This window comes from Balaenoptera physalus (genome assembly GCF_965194825.1).
Source record: "Balaenoptera physalus genome assembly, chromosome: 20".
Classification (NCBI taxonomy): domain Eukaryota; kingdom Metazoa; phylum Chordata; class Mammalia; order Artiodactyla; family Balaenopteridae; genus Balaenoptera; species Balaenoptera physalus.
The window spans coordinates 913,672-933,394 of NC_138901.1; the positions used below are offsets into that span (position 1 = coordinate 913,672).

The following is a 19,723-nucleotide window of genomic DNA, read 5'->3' on the forward strand; positions in this document are numbered from 1 at the left end:
GGGTCCCAGGGTTCTCTTCTTTATGTTCCAAAGTGTAATGGCCTTTTGTCCTAACTTGGGACTTCGAGTGAAGCAGGAATAGGGAGGGAGCTGGGAGCTTTCCCTCAACCCACACGTCAGGGCTGGACGGAGGGCTGAGGAGACTGAGTTCTGCAGGGCCTGGCCAGGGTTTGTAATGACCACTAGACATTACCTGGGTGAAAATTTGACTCTACTGAATCTCGGGGGAAACATCTGTAGTGTTTTCTATACAAATATGAGTTCCTGAAACAGGGGAGTCTGATGATTTGGTAAATAGTTCCCAGGAATGCTCATTTAACATATTGGAATTACATCCCTACTTTTGTGTTTGTGGATTTTCATACAGACGTATCTTATTATTTTTTTATTTTTTATTTTTTTTGCCGTACTGCGCGGCTTGTGGGATCTCAGTTCCCTGACCAGGGATTGAACCTGGGCCTGGCAGTGAAAGCGCTGAGTCCTAACCACTGGACCACCAGGGAATTCCTGATACAGACATATCTTATTTTTTCCCCAAATGTGGAAATAGATTTTCTGTCTTATCTATTGATAAGATTTTAAAAATCAGTGAAAACAAAATAAAACAAAAATCTGACATATTAAAAAAATGGAAGAAAGTAAATGCCCGTATTCCACTGCCTAGAGATAACTGCTACCCACACTTTGCAGTAGGGTACGGAATGTAGCTCTTTCTTTTTGTCTTTTGTTCTTTATGGTTTCTAGTAATGAGTACCAATTCACGGAGTCTCATTGAAATCTATTAGTTTTTCGGTGCCTTTGTGCACAAAAAATTATGCTTTTGTGCAGGAATTTCCAGGACTTTGGTGTAAGACATCTGAGGCATTGATATTAATGCTAAGAAGAATGTTAATGACAGCTAAATTTCATCAAGCACTCAGTTTAAGCCAGGCACTTTGTAAGTACTCTGCATGCATTCTAATTTAATCCTGACCACAAGCATGTGAAGTAGGTTTTATTTTCACCCCCATGTTAGAGATGAGAACTTGACCGTAGAAGGTGACTTGCCCAAGAGGCCACAGCTAGTAAGAGGCGGAGTCATGACTCAAACGCGAGTGTTCCCTGATTAAAGCCTCTGGCCCCAACCAGGACACCACACTTCCTCCAAGGTGGTGGGCTTGTCCTCTTTCCCTGATGGAGTCATCCTAGGAAGAACCAAATAATGTGCTCCTTTTCTCTGTTTGTTTCCCATTCTCCTCCACAGACTCTGTATCCCAACTAGAGGCACTTTTCATATCCAGCTTAAAACCTGAACATGTGGTTGATGAATCCTCCCAGCAAAATTCCCTCCAGTTTCTGAGTAATATCCTCAGTCCTTGGCTAGAATTCCACTCTTCTGGCATCACAGGCCATGATTTGGGAAATAAAAGCCTTCTCTCGAAAGCATGCTCCAGGAGAGCAGCACATCTCCCGTGTCATCACGGCCAGGTGTACACGTGGGCAATTGCATAAAAATGTCCCTCGCTCACTAACATGCAACGTTGTGCAAGGTTGGTTTGGAAAGTGAGAATGGAAGATAGGATCAGTGTGAGACGTACCAAGGGTTTTCTTTTTTCAGTCCCTTTCTCTCCCACTCTGCCCACTTACCCCAAACTGTCGTATATGCTGCTGTTAATATTCTTTCTGAAATACACACTTGACTTTGGTCCTCCCTTTCACTGCAAACTCTTAAACATGGCATATAAAGAGCTTTCGTCATCCAGGTCCTACTCCCTCCCAGCCTCACTTCCCACTATTCCTCACCTGAAATGTTCTGCTCCAGCAACATTCGGCTGTATTGCTGCTGTTGGGGACACATCCTGCTGTCTTACGCCTTCTTGCTTTGACAGCTGCCTACATCCTTACCATCTCACCCCACTCCACCTCATGCCCTCTGAACCGCTAAACTCAAGGTTCTTTAAGACATAATCCGAGTGATATATCCTCTGCGAAATGTCGGCAGATGCTTCTAAGGAAATTAAGAACCTTGGACTTTCATTTTTTCATTTGTAGCACCGTATCTCAGTCCTAGTAAACTGTGATCCTTACAGGCAACAGTCAAGTCTTGTGTATTTCTGAAATTCCAATGTCAGCCAGCAAGTACAGCTTAACAAGGGCTTAGGAAATGTTTGCAAAAGAATGAATGAATATGTGGAACCCGGGAAGTAATTCACAAGAGATCAAGGAATCACACACTATAGAAAGTATAAAAAGTAATCTCACGTTGGCAAGAGAGAGAATTATGTGGTGGAACCTTATCAGTTGAACTTAGGTAAATACTGACATGCTGAATCAATGGGTCTTAACCCCCCACTGCAGTCATAATTACCTGGGGACTTTAAAGAAGCCCAATGCCTGGACCCTTCCCTCAGAAATTCTGTTGAATTTTTCTATTTTTTTAAAAAAACAGTCTGAGAGATTATACTGTGCATCCAAAGTTAAGAATAACTGCTCTAGATAAAAATAGAAATTGCAGTATATAAACGTATTAGTTTCTACCAGGTGAAAGCTATTTGCAAGTAGGGGATCCCAGAATTTGCACAAAGATGTCTCAGTGCAGACTTAGGCTGACTGTGCATTTCTAGACGTATATAATCATGCCCATTAAGCCCCGTGACACGTTCCTTTATCCCCTCTGCAAATGTGTTCACAGCTCCTGATAGACTTTGCTGTCATAGGAGCAAAGGCATTTGCATCTTTCCACTGAGAGCTTACTGGTGGATATTAGCTAGAATCCCAATCCAGAAAGAGACAACATTCAAAGTGTTTTTTGTTTTTTTTTAAAATCTAAACCATTGCTAAATGTTTAATGTTATGGTCAAAGTCTCTGCTTGTGAAGTAAATAAGAAAGTTTTTGAACATGTGATGCAATGGGATTTCAGGACTGCAAAACCTTGGACTCTGAGTCTAGGTCTCTCTAGTGAATTTACAAAGTAGAGCAGGAAAGGATATAAAGTCAGTAAGAATTTTTCCCCATTTTAAAAGATTGTAATATAGTTGATGTATGATATTATGCTAGTTTCAGGTGTATCACATATGATTTGATATTTGCACACACTGTGAAACGATCACCACAGTAAGTCTAGTAGCTGTCTGTCCCCGTACAAAGTCATCACAATATTGTCGACCATATTTCTTACGCTGTATCCCCGTGGATTGTTTGTTTTATAAGTGGAGGTTTGTACCTCTTAATCCCCTTCACCTATTTTACCCCCCTCCCCAGTCATTAAGAATTTTAAGTACAAGGTCCTATGTCTCTTGTGAAACAAATGTTGTCATGTATTCTTCAACCTAAGTGTCTATGTGGTTCTGTATCCTTGTTCATGGTTAATAAAACATAATATCCTAAGTGCAACATTAAATCCAAGGGTTGGCTACTCTTTAGTGATGATTATAAACCCCAACAATACAAAACAGGCACTTGATTCGTCAAAATTCCTTGGATTTTTATCTTAATGGTTTTTCCATTTGCCCTGCCAAATTAAACTTTAATGGCAAGTTTAAATGTGTCTTTAAAATGTCATTTAACATTGATTATCAGCCAGCTCTTTGGTTATTATATTATTGTTACTGGGGTGTGAGTTGCACCATGTGGAGAGGAAGATAGACCAGACTACACAACCACCAGCTGGTGCTGAAGTTATAGGTGAAAATACATCACAACCTGGAAGATGAATGATTGCATCTCATCTTAAGGCTCATCACAAAGATTTTTCATTAGACCCATGTGTGTGTTTGTGAGGGTTCTGGGAACATTTTGTAATTCTCAGACATGTTCAAGTGGCAAAGCGCTCAGGACTAATAATAATTATAATTTATAAATTGTGCAGATTACCATCCATTATGTTTGTATCTAATTTTACAAAGAAGGGAAAATTTTACTAGCCAAAAAATTTTAAAAACCACAAACACTTGACTCTCCCTTAAAGCTGTCACACTAAGTTTGATTTAGTTGTTTCTTCATTTTCCTGCTACTACTATTTTTTGCATCATTTTTCAAAGTTCTATAGCTGGCAAATAGGAGCTGGTTGTCGATGATTCCAAAAAAAAGTTTATATAATAATCTCATGTATTATATATTAATATATATAGTATACATTTTATATTAATAGAATATATACATAAACCTAAAACTGAGAAAGTTCTATCCACTGCATTGATTTTTAGGCAGTGATGTAAATAAAAGTTGAGGCCTCATATGGTCCAGTTAAGACCAGTATCTTTTTAAAAGTACTCTCAAGGAAACCACCAAAAGGACATGCATTTTTTCCTGTTTTTAGTTATATTTTTAAACAATTTCAAACATACAGAAAAGTTCCAAGAATAGAACAAAAAACTTGCATGTACTCTTAACCCAGAGACCCCCTTCGAGTTTCACCAAATGTCCCCTCAGGCTCTGATAGCGAGAGCATCATGTGGTCCAGCCACTTCTCCTGACTCCCAGGCTCCCTCAGTCTTTATTTCCTTTCATGGCCTTTGCCTTTTTGAAGATTACAGGGCAGTTGTTTTGCATGGTGTCCTTCAAGTTTCTCACGACACAACCCGGGTTATTAGGTTTGGGGCAGGAATATCTCAGAAGAGATGCTGTGTTCTTCTCATTGCATCCTATTGCAGGGGAGCGGGGTGGGCACACAGTGTCAATTTGTCCCATTAATGGTGGTGTTAATTTTGATTACTTGATTCAAGTGGTATCTGCCAGGTTCCTCCACTATAAGTTTATTCCTTTCTCCTCTCTTTGTAATGAATTATTAATTTATGTGGTGACACTTTTAAGACTATTTGAGCATCTCATTTCACATCCTACTAACACCCCTAGTTTTAACATCCATTGATTTTTTTTTTTGCCAGAATTAAATATTTCTATGATGAATTCTAAATTGCGATTTTCTAATTCCATATTCCTACTATATTAATTAGTTGGCATTCTACTGTCAGGAAGAACTTTCTTATCTTCTCATCTATTAATGTGTTTATTGCTATCAATGTAGACTTGTTGATTCCTGTTTTGGTCAATGGATTTAATTTGTTACTATGATTATTTATTTTACACTCAAATTGTCCCGTATTTGGCTAATGAGAGTCCCTCCAAATGCCTTCGGAGGTCTTTGTAACAGGTGCCTGCCATTCTCTGCACATCACCTGCGTTGTTCTTCACCCCTTGATGTTCCAGGCTTATCTTGCACTTACCCTGCCCCATTCCTAGAACTAGCCAATTTTCCAAGGAGCCCTGGCACCTTTCAGTGGAGAGTTGTATTTAGAAACCAAGGTCTAGGCACTAGGTGTGCTCATTGCTACTGGGTGTACTGCCATCCCCAGGCTATCTTAGTCGACAGAGCTAGGAATTACATGTATACAGATGTACATACGTACACACATGCATGCACCTTCTTATCTATATTTATTTCTGGATCTGTCTCTATGTAAGTAAAGTTTGTACTGATATATCCACTTGCAATACACCACTACAGGGTTTATTTGGGCTTCCGTTCTTTCCTTATTGCTACTTCTTTTCATCAGTAAGGAAACTGACTCCCATGAGCCTCAAGATATGTGCTTGTTTGCTCAATCCATGGTATATGCCACTCCCGTGACACCACTGGGCTGCCATTCTCACAAGGGCCACCCTGAATGCCCCACTCAGGTCCACCCCATGAATTTGGAATGGAATTAGGAAGGAAGGAAGGAAGGAAAGAGGAAGGGAGGAAGAATAAAAGGAAAGGAGGGAGGGAGGGAGAGAGACATGCATTTTTTAAATATATATATATTTTTTAATTTTTTTGGCTGCGTTGGGTCTTTTGTTGCTGTGCGCGAGCTTTCTCTAGTTGCCACGAGCAGGGGCTACTCTTTGTTGCGGAGCACGGGCTCTACGTGTGTGGGCTTCAGTAGCTGTGGCTCGAGGGCTATAGACACAAGCTCAGTAGTTGTGGCTCACAGGCCCTAGAGCGCAGGCTCAGTAGTTGTGGCACACGGGCTTTGTTGCTCTGCAGCATGTGGGATCTTCCTGGACCAGGGCTCGAACCTATGTCCCCTGCATTGGCAGGCGGATTCTTAACCACTGCGCCACCAGGAAAGTCGGTGCATTGTTTTTAAACTGAGGTATAATTAATATATAACAAAATGCACAGTTCTTAAATGTTCAGTGGAAGAGTTTTGATAATTTCATGTACCCAAGTAGCAACCACCTAAAATAAAATATAGACTGTTTCCACCCTCTCCAGAAAGTTCCCTCATGTGAGGAAGTACACCCATCAGCAAGCATCATTAAAAACCCCCCTCCTCGTCACTGGTCCTCCCAATGTCTATCGTTCAGTTTGCAGCTGCTGCCAAAACTGTTCTCTTCTCAATTTCAAACTCCTCCAGATTTTCTTTTCCTGCTGTGCAGCCCGTGGCTTTCTCTCTATTCCGCCACCTACCTCACGTCTTTATTACATAGGGCACCTTGGTCCCTTTTCATTCATTTTCTCTCTTTTCCACCCATCAAGGGAATTCTCCACAATAACACAGAGCTTGAGAGCAATCAAGCATAAATCCTTCTCCTTAGAAAAGGAAGGTGGTGTGTGTGTGTGTGTGTGTGTGTGTGTGTGTGTGTGTGTGTGTGTGTGTGTGAAGACTGTGATTTAATCACAAAGGGGAAGGACCAGCCTTATTTTATGTTAGTGGCAGGACACTGTTCTCCTTATCACGGAACATCATGTTCATTAGCAGCATCATTAGGAATCGCTGTCTGACAAGAACATTTCTCAAACTGATGTGTCTCAAGGAACTTTAGACCTGTGGATATAAAACACCATCACCCAAATGAGAACAAGCAAAGGCTATTTATTCAGAACTTGCTATCGGAAGGCAGTTAGCCATCATCATTTGTGCTTGGCAGACACCCCAAATCAGTTAAAGGATGGGAAAACTTTACTGCAGACGAAGAGGGAAAGCCTCAAGTATGCCCTGATGGGAGGGTGTTGGTTTGGGGAAGCTGAATGTGGACTGACTGGAAGCCGGGCGTCCTATGTGATTGATTAGAGGAACACACTTGGTTTTCTCTGGTTGGGTCTAAGTTTGGCCGATTGCTAGAGATTGTGGGTCAGAGTTCTGTTTTTACACATTGTCTAGCCATTGTCCATTTGTATCTTCAGTCCCTCAGAGAAAATGATATGTAGGAGAACTACGGGGTCCTGGATGGTCTGCTCTGAGCCCTTTTAAACAGCTTCATCGGCATTGGCCCATCCTCTCCTACTCGACTTCTGTACTTCTTAGTGTCCTAACTTGTAATTTCACGTCGACTTCCCAATCCCTCAAACAGATCTAGAATCTGGCTCGACAGACCTAAGAAGTCTTCAGAACGGATGGTCAGGACTTTGCGTTGATTTGGCACGGGAGGAGATGGAGAAGGCAAGGCTAGTGCTAGGGCTGGGAACTGGCTACCAGGAGGGTCGTGTTACTCGCTGCAGGTAAGAGAGGAAGCAGTCAGTTTGTGAGAGAAGATGATGATCTCAGTTTTTTAGGCTTCATAATCTTAGATGCTGCTGTGAAGATGTTCTTTAGCTCGTATATCTGGAACCCGGAACGTCATTTTAGAGGTGAAGAGACCTGAAAATAAGCGATGGTCCTCAGTTTGCATGCCAAGGCTGGGGGTGGAGCAGGTAATTCAGCCTTTGCGTTTTCCATCCACCATTACACAAACCAAGGATGGAGAGCAAGAGGTCTGGACCAGAGGCCGGGCAATCTGGAACTACCAGGATTGTATCAGAGGCAAGACCGAGCTGTTGTGTGCCATTAACACAAATGTCGCGAAGACAGAGACCATCTACCGAAGATTTCACAACAGACCCGCCAAAGTGAAAAGTAAATGATTAAAGAATGTAGGTCTTGGAGCTCCTTTCAAACCATGATCCTTTATCTTCTATTTACAGAGATAAAAGTACACCCCAAAATGGTTAATATTTAAGCACTTTAATATTTACAGCTCTCTTTTTAGTAGAGGAAAGCCACTTTGGTAGTGCCAGTGTGAACCATCCGCAATGATTCCTCCCGTGCTCATCTTGTTCTCAAGTTTTCTCTGCCATGTTGCTCTTGCAGGACGAAGTAAGTACTCTTTGCTTCTGAAAATAATAATTCATATATCCATCCCCCTTGTATATGCCAGGGATCCATAATGATTAGTTAAATTCTCTTTAGGGTGGATGCTTGAGAGAGTGGATTGGTGCTTGTTCTTTTATATAGCCATGCCTAAAGTTCCTGCGTGAGATATTTACCTTGTTTAAGCCTCAGGATACGGACCTGTGAAATGGGGATGACAATAGCACCCTTCAAAAGTTGGTGAGGAGATTAGATGAGGTATTGCATAAGTCAAGTATCTGGTACAGAACTCAGTATGCATATTATTGGTAGCATGAAATATTTTTCATTTGTGTGTGCTAGCTGAACTTAAAAATGCAAATACAGATTTCTCAGCCAACTGCTTTGTGCTCTATTTCAGCCTGTCCCAAGCCAGATGAGTTACCATTTGCCAGAGTTGTTCCGTTAAAAACATCCTACGCCCCCGGGGAGGAGATAGTGTACACCTGCCAGCCAGGCTACGTGTCCCGGGGAGGGATCCGGAGGTTTATCTGCCCGCTCACAGGACTCTGGCCCATCAACACTCTGAGATGTGCGCGTAAGTCAGCTTCCATCTCACGCATTCTCCCCGTCATTCACGTTCTGGACATTTTGGGGAGGTGACCTACCTTGTCATGCCCGCGGTACAGAAAGCCAGCAGAACTGTGGGGTGGAGGGCTGTGAGGAAACAGGAGGGTCTGTGGGGAGTTCCTCAGGAGAAGAGGCTAAGGACAGTGAGTGCTGTTTGCAGCACAGCCTGGATCGAGGGGAGATTTTAAAAAGAGACTTGGTACGATAAAAGGGGAGGAGAACGCTGCCGATGTGAAAAGAGAAGTGGAGATTATATTACAAATTATATTTATAATAAAATATAAATATATTAAATTAATAATGTACAGGAATATTATACGTAATAATATATCATATGTAATAGAACAATTATATATGTATATATACATTCACAGATATCTGACTTTATGGTAGATGGTGGCTTTTTTATGTTTTGGCCACGTGGCTCAGCTTGTGGGATCTTAGTTCCCCGACCAGGGATTGAACCCTCGCCCTTAGCAGTGAAAGCGCTGAGTCCTAACCACTGGACCGCCAGGGAATTCCCGATGGTTGCTTTTATTTACTCCTCAGAACGTGGTTCTGTGATATCATGCTGGCATTATTTTTTCACAGTTGACTACTGAGCAATCCACCTGAGAGAATTTCTGGCAATTTTATGTAGAAGTCAAGCAGTAAAAATAACTATATGGACCTATCCAAGCTCTGGTTATTTTGGTTGTATGGGTGACACCATTTGTGAAAACTATACATGTTCATACAGTGATTTTAATATGCTTTTTGATTAAAAAAGACAAAACGTAATTGCTAGTGAAAAACCACTGTAACATCATTAGGGAAAATTTTTCTGGAAATCAGCCAAAACTTTGGAACACTAACAACTTTCTTTTTCAAGCTATTTTCCGCATGTGTGTTTTCCTCGTTGCAGTGAGTTGATACCATCTTGTGTTTTTCTGTTTTCACTAGCATATCAGAAACATGGACTATATCTCTGTAGTCTTCATTATCCATATTTTATTGGCCGTATAATAGCTCAGGTGGATTTACCCTTTAATTACCATTGATTAAAATAATACCATGATAGTGAACATTTAGACTGTTTGGTTTTTGCCATTAGAAGTAACAATACAGGGACCTCCCTGGCGGTCCAGGGGTTAAGACTCTGCACTTCCACTGCAGGGGGTGAGGGTTCGATCCCTGGTCGGGGAACTAAGATCCCGCGTGCTGCATGGCAAACAATACAATGGGTGCCTTAGTGCATATATCATTTGACTTATTTTGAGTTATCTTCTTAGAATAGTTACCAGGAGAGTTACTGGATCAAAGGATAGAAATGAGTTTATACATTTTTATTTTAATAGTAAATTCTATAAATGGAAATTGACCTTTATATCTTTAAATCACAGCCAGAGTATGTCCTTTTGCTGGAATCTTAGAAAACGGAACTGTACGCTATACAACTTTTGAATATCCCAACACGATCAGTTTTTCTTGCAATACCGGGTAAGGACTTCCGGCTCACAGATGCAACCCATTCCTGCGCCCTTAAGCTAATCATCAAGGCTGGTCCGTTTCTAGTCTTTAGGCTGGACCTGCTGAGTACAAATCACTGAATACAAATCCACAGTGGTGTTGAGGGCGGGGTAAGGGGTGGAGAATACAGCAGCTAGTGAAATATGAAGTCAACGTTCTAATTTTTCTGCTCCTGATTAGTTACTTGTTTGAGGAGTACATTGAAATTATTGAAACTGGGTGATAATTCTTTATGATCTCTGGGCCAAATCTTGGCCTGAGGGTTAAAATATTTTAGTAATCGGACTTGGGCTTTAGTTATGAGGCTAATTTCATCAACTGTGACCTCGTGGAGGAGAATTCCATGGAGAAGGCTGAGTGTGTAGATGTAGAACATAATCTTCCTCCTCACAGCACCCCCAGAGGAAAGCACTTCTGGTTGGTCATATGACTTACCCGCCTTATGAGCAAATACACCATCAGTGACACTGGCCATAGCTCATCGGCTGTAGAGCAGGGCAAAATTTCCCTGAGGAGCCTTGTTTGTGCTTAGAGATTAAGAAATATTGTGTGTGAAAGAGAGAAGCAGTCCTTTCATCTGAAACACCAGTTGACTGGTAGGCTTCATGATGAATGACCTTGAACAAACTGGCTTCAGGGACAACGGTACATTTGCAATGGAAATAGACTGCATTGTTTTTAAACATTTGGGGCCGCAGGCTCTCAGAAAAGGAATATTAGAGATTATTCAGTTTGATTAACTTTTGTGATCCTGAAAAAGAGGTGGTTCTTTGCTTGGAAGCAGTTAACCTGACCAGCTGCTTGGAGACAAGGGGTTTGGGGACTGGGTAGGGTTGGCTTCCATACCCACTTGGAACCTTCCCATTCTTCAGCAGTTCCCTGCAGCCGTAGGCTGGGAGACTTGATGAGCCTTAGAGGAATGTTAAGCCTCTCAGGAAAACAGTATTATAAGGTGGAAAAGAAGCCAAGATTTTTTTTTTTTTTTTTGGGTCTTCGTTGCTGCACGCGGGCTTTCTCTAGTTGTGGTGAGCAGGGGCTACTCTTCGTTGCGGTGCGCGGGCTTCTCATTGCGGTGGCTTCTCTCGTTGTGGAGCACGGGCTCTAGGCGTGCGGGCGTCAGTAGTTGTGGCATGTGGGCTCAGTAGTTGTGGCTCACGGGCTCTAGAGCACAGGCTCAGTAGTTGTGGTGCACGGGCTTAGTTGCTCCGTGGCATGTGGGATCTTCCCAGACCAGGGCTTGAACCCGTGTCCCCTGCATTGGCAGGCAGATTCTTAACCACTGTGCCACCAGCGGAGTCCCGAGAAGCCAATAGTATTAATTTGCAGCAATGCTTAACAGAAAAGACATTTGAGATGCCATGGGTGGATTATTTTTATAATTTAGTGGATTACATTTTCCCTTTGCAGGTTTTATCTGAAAGGAGCTAATTCTGCTCAATGCACTAAGGAGGGAGAATGGAGTCAGAAACTTCCTGTCTGTGCTCGTGAGTTTGTGGGTCCCAGTTATAGGGAGGGTGACCAGCTGATTTGCCTGGGACTTTCCTGGTTTTACCACTATAAGATCTACACCCTGGAAACCCCTCAGTCCCAGCTCCATGAGATGGTTGGTCACCTTTCTGGGGACCGTTCATCCTGATATCTTACTCTGGAAGATGAAACAACCGCTTTGGAATGACAAACTCTGACCCTGACCCTGACTCTAACCCTGAAACTCCAGATTAGTTAGGTCAGGATGGCAACCCACTTCTGAGTCTCTGTGTGAAGCTCCTTGTGTAAGCTCCATACAGACAGAGTACAAAAGCAAGAGGTATTCAACAGGAACAAACAAACCTGAACTAGGACCAAGATGTCACAAATGACTTGTTGTCATCAGCAACTATTGCAGGAGGCTCCCTCAGCAAAGTCCTTCGCCAATTCTGACTCCCAGGAACGTCTTCCAAGGTAGCGTTTGGATCCAAGACGTATGGTATCATAAGCCACGTGTTCTTCTAACAGGCAAATCAGTGGTGGCAAGACTTAAATTTCCTTCATCTTTTAGTTTTTTGACTGGTTCAGACATCTGATTTCCAGATCATATTTTCTTATTTGGCTTCTCCAGTTGACTGTGTTTACCCTGGCATTTGATCAAAGTTTGCATTTTCCCAAGTTAATCTCTGGATTTCTTTTTTGTTGTTCTGTAAAGAGTACTTTTAAAAGACTCAACTATTTTCATTAAAATGATAGTTCCTTCTTTTTTCAGCTACAACCTGCCCTCCACCACCCATACCTAAGTTTGCAAAACTTAGTGTTTATCAGCCATTGTCTGGGAACAACTCCCTGTATGGAAGCAAGGCAGTCTTTGAATGCTTGCCACAGCACGCAATGTTTGGGAACGACACCATTACCTGCACAGAACATGGAAACTGGACAGAATTACCAGAATGTAAGGGTGAGTGCAATGATAAGACAGAATAATCACGGGAGTGTGGAATCTCTTTTTTGAAGAGGATTGAAAATTTCTCTATCATGGAGTGTTTCAAATGACCTTGTGTAACAAATGTTTATCGGCATCTGCCACCTGCCAGGCACCGAGAATACCAGATGAATGAGACCTGACTTCTGAGCTCAGTAAGATGAGCTATGATGCAATGGACCGTCTGGAGCTGCCTGGGAAAGCTTCCCAGAGGAAGGGCTTGGGGGAGGAGTGGAGAATGGGGGAACAGCATAGCATACCACACAAGGGCGCAGGATGGGGGAAGCCAGGGGGATGTGAAGGAACAGGGTGTGTGCATGGACAGCTGAGTATTACTGTGAGGCTGGATTAAACTGGGGAGTCCTAAGAGACTGAGGTGAAAAACTAGGTTGCAGTCAGATTGATATAAGCTTTTGTAGTCTTTACCTAAATCTAAGAATCACAAGAATACTTGATTTAAAAATATATATGAAAATTCTTTCTCCTTTAATTTGACTCATCATTACTCTTTGAATTTGTCAACTGCATAACAAGTAGAATTTATCATGCACACCAGGCGTTATACTAAGGACTGTTACCTTCTCCCGCAGTGGGTGTTACAGATATCTACTGAATGATTCAAACATAAGTGCTTTTTAGCACAGGGAAACTACTACTACTTCTAATACCTAGCACCTTTTGGGGGACTAAACTCTGGGCCAGGCACTGGTCTCCTCCTATATATGTGTCATCTCATTTAATTCTCCCAAGTTCTAAGCAGTGGGTTCTTTTTTTTTTTCTTTTTTTCAGCCATTTACATAGATATATCAGCCATCAGCATGTTGTGACATTCTCTCTCTTTCTCTCTATAGACATACTTTTTTCCCCCTGAATCATGTGAAAATAAGTTGTACACATGATGACACTTACCCATGAATACTTCAGCAGCATGAGTGTCCTAAGAACAACATTGTCATATGTTATCACTGTACCCAAGACATTTAACATATTTGGAATTATTAACAATAATAATTTAAACAATTATATTATATACAATTAACAATATTTATTTCATATGCAAATTACCCCAGCCGATCCAGAAGTATCCTTTATACACGTGTTTTGTTCTATGTGAAATCTAATCATGAATCACATATTCTATCTAGTTGTCTTAGCTCTTTGGTCTCCTTTAGTTAAGAATTATCCCCTGCCTTTTCGGTTGTCTTTCACTGACATTTTTGAAGAGTGCATGCTAGTAGTATTGTAGAAGTTTCCACAATGTGAATTTGGTAGATTATTCACTCATGATTGGATTTGATTTAAATACATTTTTTTTAAGAATACACTCCATCACATCAGAAGGCACATGGTGTCAGTCGATCACTGTCATGCTTAATTTGATCCCTTGGTCAGGTGGGGTATGCCCCTCTTCTCTTGGTAAAGGCATCTCTTTCTCGTTGAATTAGTAAGCAACCTGTGGGTGATAGTTTGAGACGGTGAGAATATTCATTCTCTAGCAGTCATTTTAGCATCCACTGATAATCCTTGAACTCAGTCAACTGAGACATTGGTGGTTACAAAATGGTGGCTTTCTAAGTTTATCTTTCCTTCTATATTTATTAGCTGGAATTCTTCTGCAGGGAAGAGTTTTTCCTCCATGAACTATTTCTTTTTAGCGTTATTATAGACTCATAGATTCTTTTGCACTCAATTTGTGGAAGCCAAAACTGATCCAAGCAGTCCAACACTGGATTTGGTACTCTTGAACCATCTCATTAGACTGCCTCCCAAGAGCTCTGTGCTCCTCCCTCCAGCTTGGCTTTCTTTACTGGGGTAAATAAGGATACGGGTTTGGGCCTCTACCGCTGAGGATCTAAAGAAGGCTGGGAAGCCTTCATTTTTCTCCTTCATATTTCATGCTGGCTTCTTGTATAGTCTGAAGACAGTCATAAGAATTAGACTTAACATTTAAAATCCAAATAATGCTGTTCTAGTGTACATAGAAGGAATCTCTGTGTTTTAATTTCATGGTCTGTTGGTTAAAAGAGTCAGACTTTTTCCGTCTTTCAAACCCACCATCTTAGACTGTGTGCAGATGAAGTTTGCAATAAATACTACCTTGTGATTATGTGAAAGCCCAAAGCACTTGGTAACTCATTAATTTACTTTCAAAGTGTTGTTGTTTCTATTTTAATATCCAGAGTCTCACGAGGATAAGATAAAGGGGATAGAATTAAGCACCAAGGTCCCCAGAAATTGTGTTCTAGTCACAGGAACACCCAGTGACTCAGTGGTATAAGAGAGACAAGTGCGTAGATATTCCATAACCACTGGACCCCAAGCTATTTATACTAATACGTCTTACTGCTTAAACTTTTTAGAAGTAAAATGCCCGTTCCCATCAAGACCAGACAATGGATTTGTGAACTATCCTGCAAAGCAAGTACTTTATTACAAGGATAAAGCCACATATGGTTGCCATGATACATATGCCTTGGATGGGCCAAAAGAAGTAGAATGTGGCAAATTCGGACACTGGTCTGCACAGCCAAGCTGTAAAGGTAAGAAACATGGGTAAGTTCTTAAACTGCCTCCCAGTTCATCGAGTGGATCACCTTTCCTTGCCATTTTCTTGTTCCAGTCATTTTCTACTTTGTTTCTCCGACTTGATTCACAGCTACTGGGATTTATATGAGCATGGGGAAACTTCACGCTTAGCAATCCTGTTTGAGATTGAACTGCATGAAATAAACATATCTGTTGTAAGCCTTGGTAATATGGTGGAAGATTGTGTGGGCTTCCTGTAATTGCTTTTAAGTCTTAGCCCATGAGCATCCTTTTTTGCTTTGTTCTAGTCAAGACCCTTCTCACTGTGGCAAAACCCAACCACACGTTCCAGCTAGTTCCAGGAAATGGTGACGAATTATAAACAGGCAACAGGCAAGCGTATGGACATTGAATGTGAGGAAATGAAACACAGCTGGTCCTCCTGAGGACTGCAACTGAAAGTTGGGCACTATTGCTACTCTTTCCATGTCTCATTGGCCTCACAGTCTCCCTCATATCTCTGTTTCTCTGCTTACTCACCTTGAACCTGGCTTGATTCTACACCAGGACCTCTCAACTAAAGGATTCATCACTCACTGGCATCTTTTCCCTGAGATGCTGGTTGCTTTTGAGTTAGGTGTCTATCCTTGATCTGGTCCGTGTCATGCTTATGCAAAGAACACCAACTTTGCACTGTATTTCTGCTCAAGTTGCTGTGGGCTGGACAGTTTTGTTTTTTAAAAATAATTTATTTATTTTATTTTTGGCTGTGTTGGGTCTTTGAAGCTGTGTGCGGGCTTTCTCTAGTTGCATGAGTGGGGGTTACTCTTCGTTATGGTGCATGGGCTTCTCAGTGCCGTGGCTTCTCTTGTTGCGGACATGCCTAGAGCATGGGCTCTAGGCATGTGGGTTTCAGTAGTTGTGGCATGTGGGTTTCAGTAGTTGTGGCGCATGGGCTTAGTTGCTCCGCAGCACGTGGGATCTTCCCGGACCAGTGTTCAAACCCGTGTCCCCTGCATTGGCAGGCAGATTCTTAACCACTGCACCACCAGGGAAGTCCGGGTTGGACAGTTTAAATAGAAAAGGCAATTAGGCACGACAGGCAAAATGACATATGACTAGGTTGGGGTCCCCTAGAAGCAGAGCCTGAGACAGGGATTCAAATGCAGTTGGTTTATTAAGTGAGTCTCAGGAAAAAGAATGTGAGGCAGGTAGGACGGAGCCGGACACTGGTTCTCAAACCTCACTGTGCATCAGAATCTCCCAGAGGGTTTGTTTAAACAGAGTCTCTGATTTGCTGGATCTGCAGTAGGACCTGAGAACTAGCATTTCTACCAGGTTCCCAGGTGGTGCTGATGCTGTCAACCCAGGGACCATGTTTTGACCGAGGATGTGGTCTCAGCTAGAGTCTAACTTCAGTTTAATCCCCTGCGAGCTCTGGACCATGGGAGTCGATCCCATCGAGAGGCAAGGGGACCTGCTTATTTTGTTCCCCTTGTCAGCCTGTCATAGGCTGCGGGCTGCTCCCTTCCCTGACCCTGGGGCTGTGGACCGATGTGCATACTCTCCTTGGAGAGGTGGCTCTCTTATGGCTGAAGGCCATTTTTCAGAGAAAGGAGCATTTATGAGCTGTTATGAGCCAACACTCACAGTGGCTGGTGGGTGGTGCAGCAACTCAATAAATGGGAGCTGAGTGGGGCGGGGAGGCTTACCTGAAATGGCAGTATCTGATAGTTCTTTTGCACAGAAGCCTAGTATCTGAGGCTTCTGCTCTGACCTTCTTATGTGGCTACTCCAGGGGAAGAAAAGGCGATCTTGGAAGCCATGATTAAAGGTTCTATTGATAAGGAACAACAGTTAGCAATTATACTGATGTTACCCACTATCTTAGAACCGTCTCGTCTCGAGCACTTTGTTTCAGGTCTGAACATCTCCTGGTTCAAATGCTACATTTTCTTTAAGAAAGTAAATGAAGTCCTGTCTTGACTACAAATATTGTCTCTTTCAGCGTCTTGTAAATTATCTGTTAAAAGAGCTACCGTGATATATGAAGGAGAGAAAGTAAATATCCAAGACAAATTTAAGAATGGAATGCTGCATGGCCAAAAAATTTCTTTCTTCTGCAAAAATAAGGAGAAGAAGTGTAGCTATACAGAGGATGCCCAGTGCATAGACGGCAACATTCAAATCCCCAAATGCTTCAAGGGTGAGTTCAACACTGGAACGTTTAGCTAGCACTTCCTCTTGCCCCTCGCCATAATCAGTACTTTTATTACCTGATGACTAAAAGAAGCCATGTTAATGTGGCCCCTGGATTTTTTTAAAAGAGAGTGGGGCAGGAGGAAATAGCAAGATGAAGCAGTAAGCTGCATTGAGTTTCCCCACATTTTCCTTTCCTATTCTTTTCCTTAAAACTCAGGGTTGTGGTTTTATTTGATGAGTGTTGAATTATGCCATCGTGTATAATTCCAGATTATGCTTGAATATACTAATAATAATATTGAATGGAATATTGAATAATAATATTGACCACCTCTTGGTCCCAAATGATAAAGAACTCACCCCAAACTACAAAGTAACTCATGTCAATGGTCATTGGTTTATATATAGATCTTCTAACATTTCTTTCCTTCCTTCGGCAATTCCTAGAGTTTGAAAAGTACCCATTAGAGCAAAGTATTCGTTAGAGCAAAACATTTTAAGGAAGATGATATTGTGTTTGTGGGTGATAAAGAAGTGTATAATGGCCAGCATTTAAGCCATTAGTTTCAGGTTTTTTTTTTTAATTGAAAATTTATTTTTTAAAATAAATTCTGGACACAAAACTTTTTTTTTTTTAATTACAAGCTATGAAAATATCTTCTCCAAGAATGCGATTTTCTTTTAACATTGCCTACAGTAACTTTTTTTTATTGGAGTATAATTGTTTTACAATGTTGGGTTAGTTTCTGCTGTAGAACAAAGTGAATCAGCTATACGTATACATACATCCCCTCCCTCTTAAGCCTCCCTGCCGCCCTCCCCCCACATCCCACCCCTCTAGGTCATCACAGAGCATTAGTTTCAGGTTTAAGGTCTACATACCTTTGTTTCTACAAAGGAGGAACCAGCCAGAGACTGAAGCTATTATTGCCTCTAGGTTTAGAAATGCTTCAAGAATGTTGTCAGCCCTGTATCAGCCGGTAGAGGAGAGAGTTGGGAGCAGATTAGAGGAGAGAGGGGTCTGAGAAGTGGCCAGCCAGAGAGAGAGAAGGAAATGATAACTAGCAAATAATACCCACCTCATAGGTTTGATGATTAGAAATATCATACATGACATGGAGTAAGTACACAATGATAATAATGACGGTTATTATCACTATAATTACAAATAGTTAGACATGCCCTGGATAAATTGTTATTGTTCAAAACATAGCAGAGCCCTAGTGAAACATTAAATACTCAAGTTGACAAAGCACAGTAATCCTAGCACAGATCAGCAGAAAAAATATTAGCAGAAGATAATTTAAAAAAACCAAACAGAGCTTTGTTAATGCACTTCTTCAGGCTGTTCTCTTTCACAGTCTTCAGACAGATGCAGCACTATTGGTGCATCGGCGAATAAATAAAGGGCTGATACAGCTTTTTTTCTTTTAATCTTGACTGTCAGAATTATACATAACCTTTTATTTTCTCTCTTGGAAACGAGTGCCTTATCATTTCCCTGATTTTTCTCGAATCACTTAAACCTCACACTGAATGTTTCATTCACATAATTAGATTTACTCTACACGTTTATAAAATGTATTTGATTTGTCTTGGCTATTTAACAGATTTAAGAGATGACTGTTTCTCTTTAAATGTTTATTTTTTTTCTCCCCAAACAGAGCACAGTTCTTTCGCTTTCTGGAAAACAGAAGCATCTGATGTAAAACCATGCTAAGTTGGTTTTCTGATTCAAAATTAAATGTCATACTTGTATGTGTTTGTCCAAGGAACCTAATGGAAATGGAAAAATAAAGTGACTGAATTTATTGCATCAGCCATTGCAGTGTTACTCCATGGTAGCTTACTTTTAATTATCTGGTTAAGAAACCCAAATATTTGGAACATTGTCCTTGCATGGCTGTGAAATGGAAAGTGTAAACAATTACCTAGGTAACCCAGTTACCCTCTCCCTAATTCTACTCCTAAACGCTTTCACCTAAAACAACTGCGATGCAACAGTTTTCTTAGAATGGTCCACAAACCCCATCATCAGTATCGCCTGGTAATTATTACAAAGGAAAAAAATGCTGTGTCCCGGAATTTCCAAGGATGGCTCCCAAATCTGCATTTATAACAAAGTCCCCAGATAATTCTTTGCATTCTTAAGTTTGAGAAGCATCACCATAAAGGAATGCATCGACTTTCAGGCCAATAGAAATGGATCTGAACCCTTAAAGTCTGGTTTACAAAATGCCTCAATAGCTTTCCTTACCCACCAGAATTCCATGACCCATCACTGACATTGCTCCTTTGTTTATGTTTAACTTCCTTGGCCTTTTCTCCTTCTGT

General features: G+C 41.4%; 1 protein-coding gene across 1 annotated transcript; it reads left to right on the plus strand.

Annotated features, from left to right (window-relative positions):
* The first annotated feature begins 7,983 nt into the window (after nucleotides 1-7,983).
* APOH (apolipoprotein H) lies at nucleotides 7,984-19,205 on the plus strand. The gene is made up of 8 exons (XM_082441966.1): nucleotides 7,984-8,097; nucleotides 8,492-8,668; nucleotides 10,083-10,179; nucleotides 11,617-11,693; nucleotides 12,449-12,637; nucleotides 15,022-15,201; nucleotides 17,196-17,393; nucleotides 19,054-19,205. The coding sequence occupies exons 1-8, from the start codon at nucleotides 8,034-8,036 to the stop codon at nucleotides 19,107-19,109; spliced, it is 1,038 nt and encodes a 345-aa protein (XP_082298092.1). The 5' UTR covers nucleotides 7,984-8,033; the 3' UTR covers nucleotides 19,110-19,205.
* The last annotated feature ends 518 nt before the right edge of the window (nucleotides 19,206-19,723 follow it).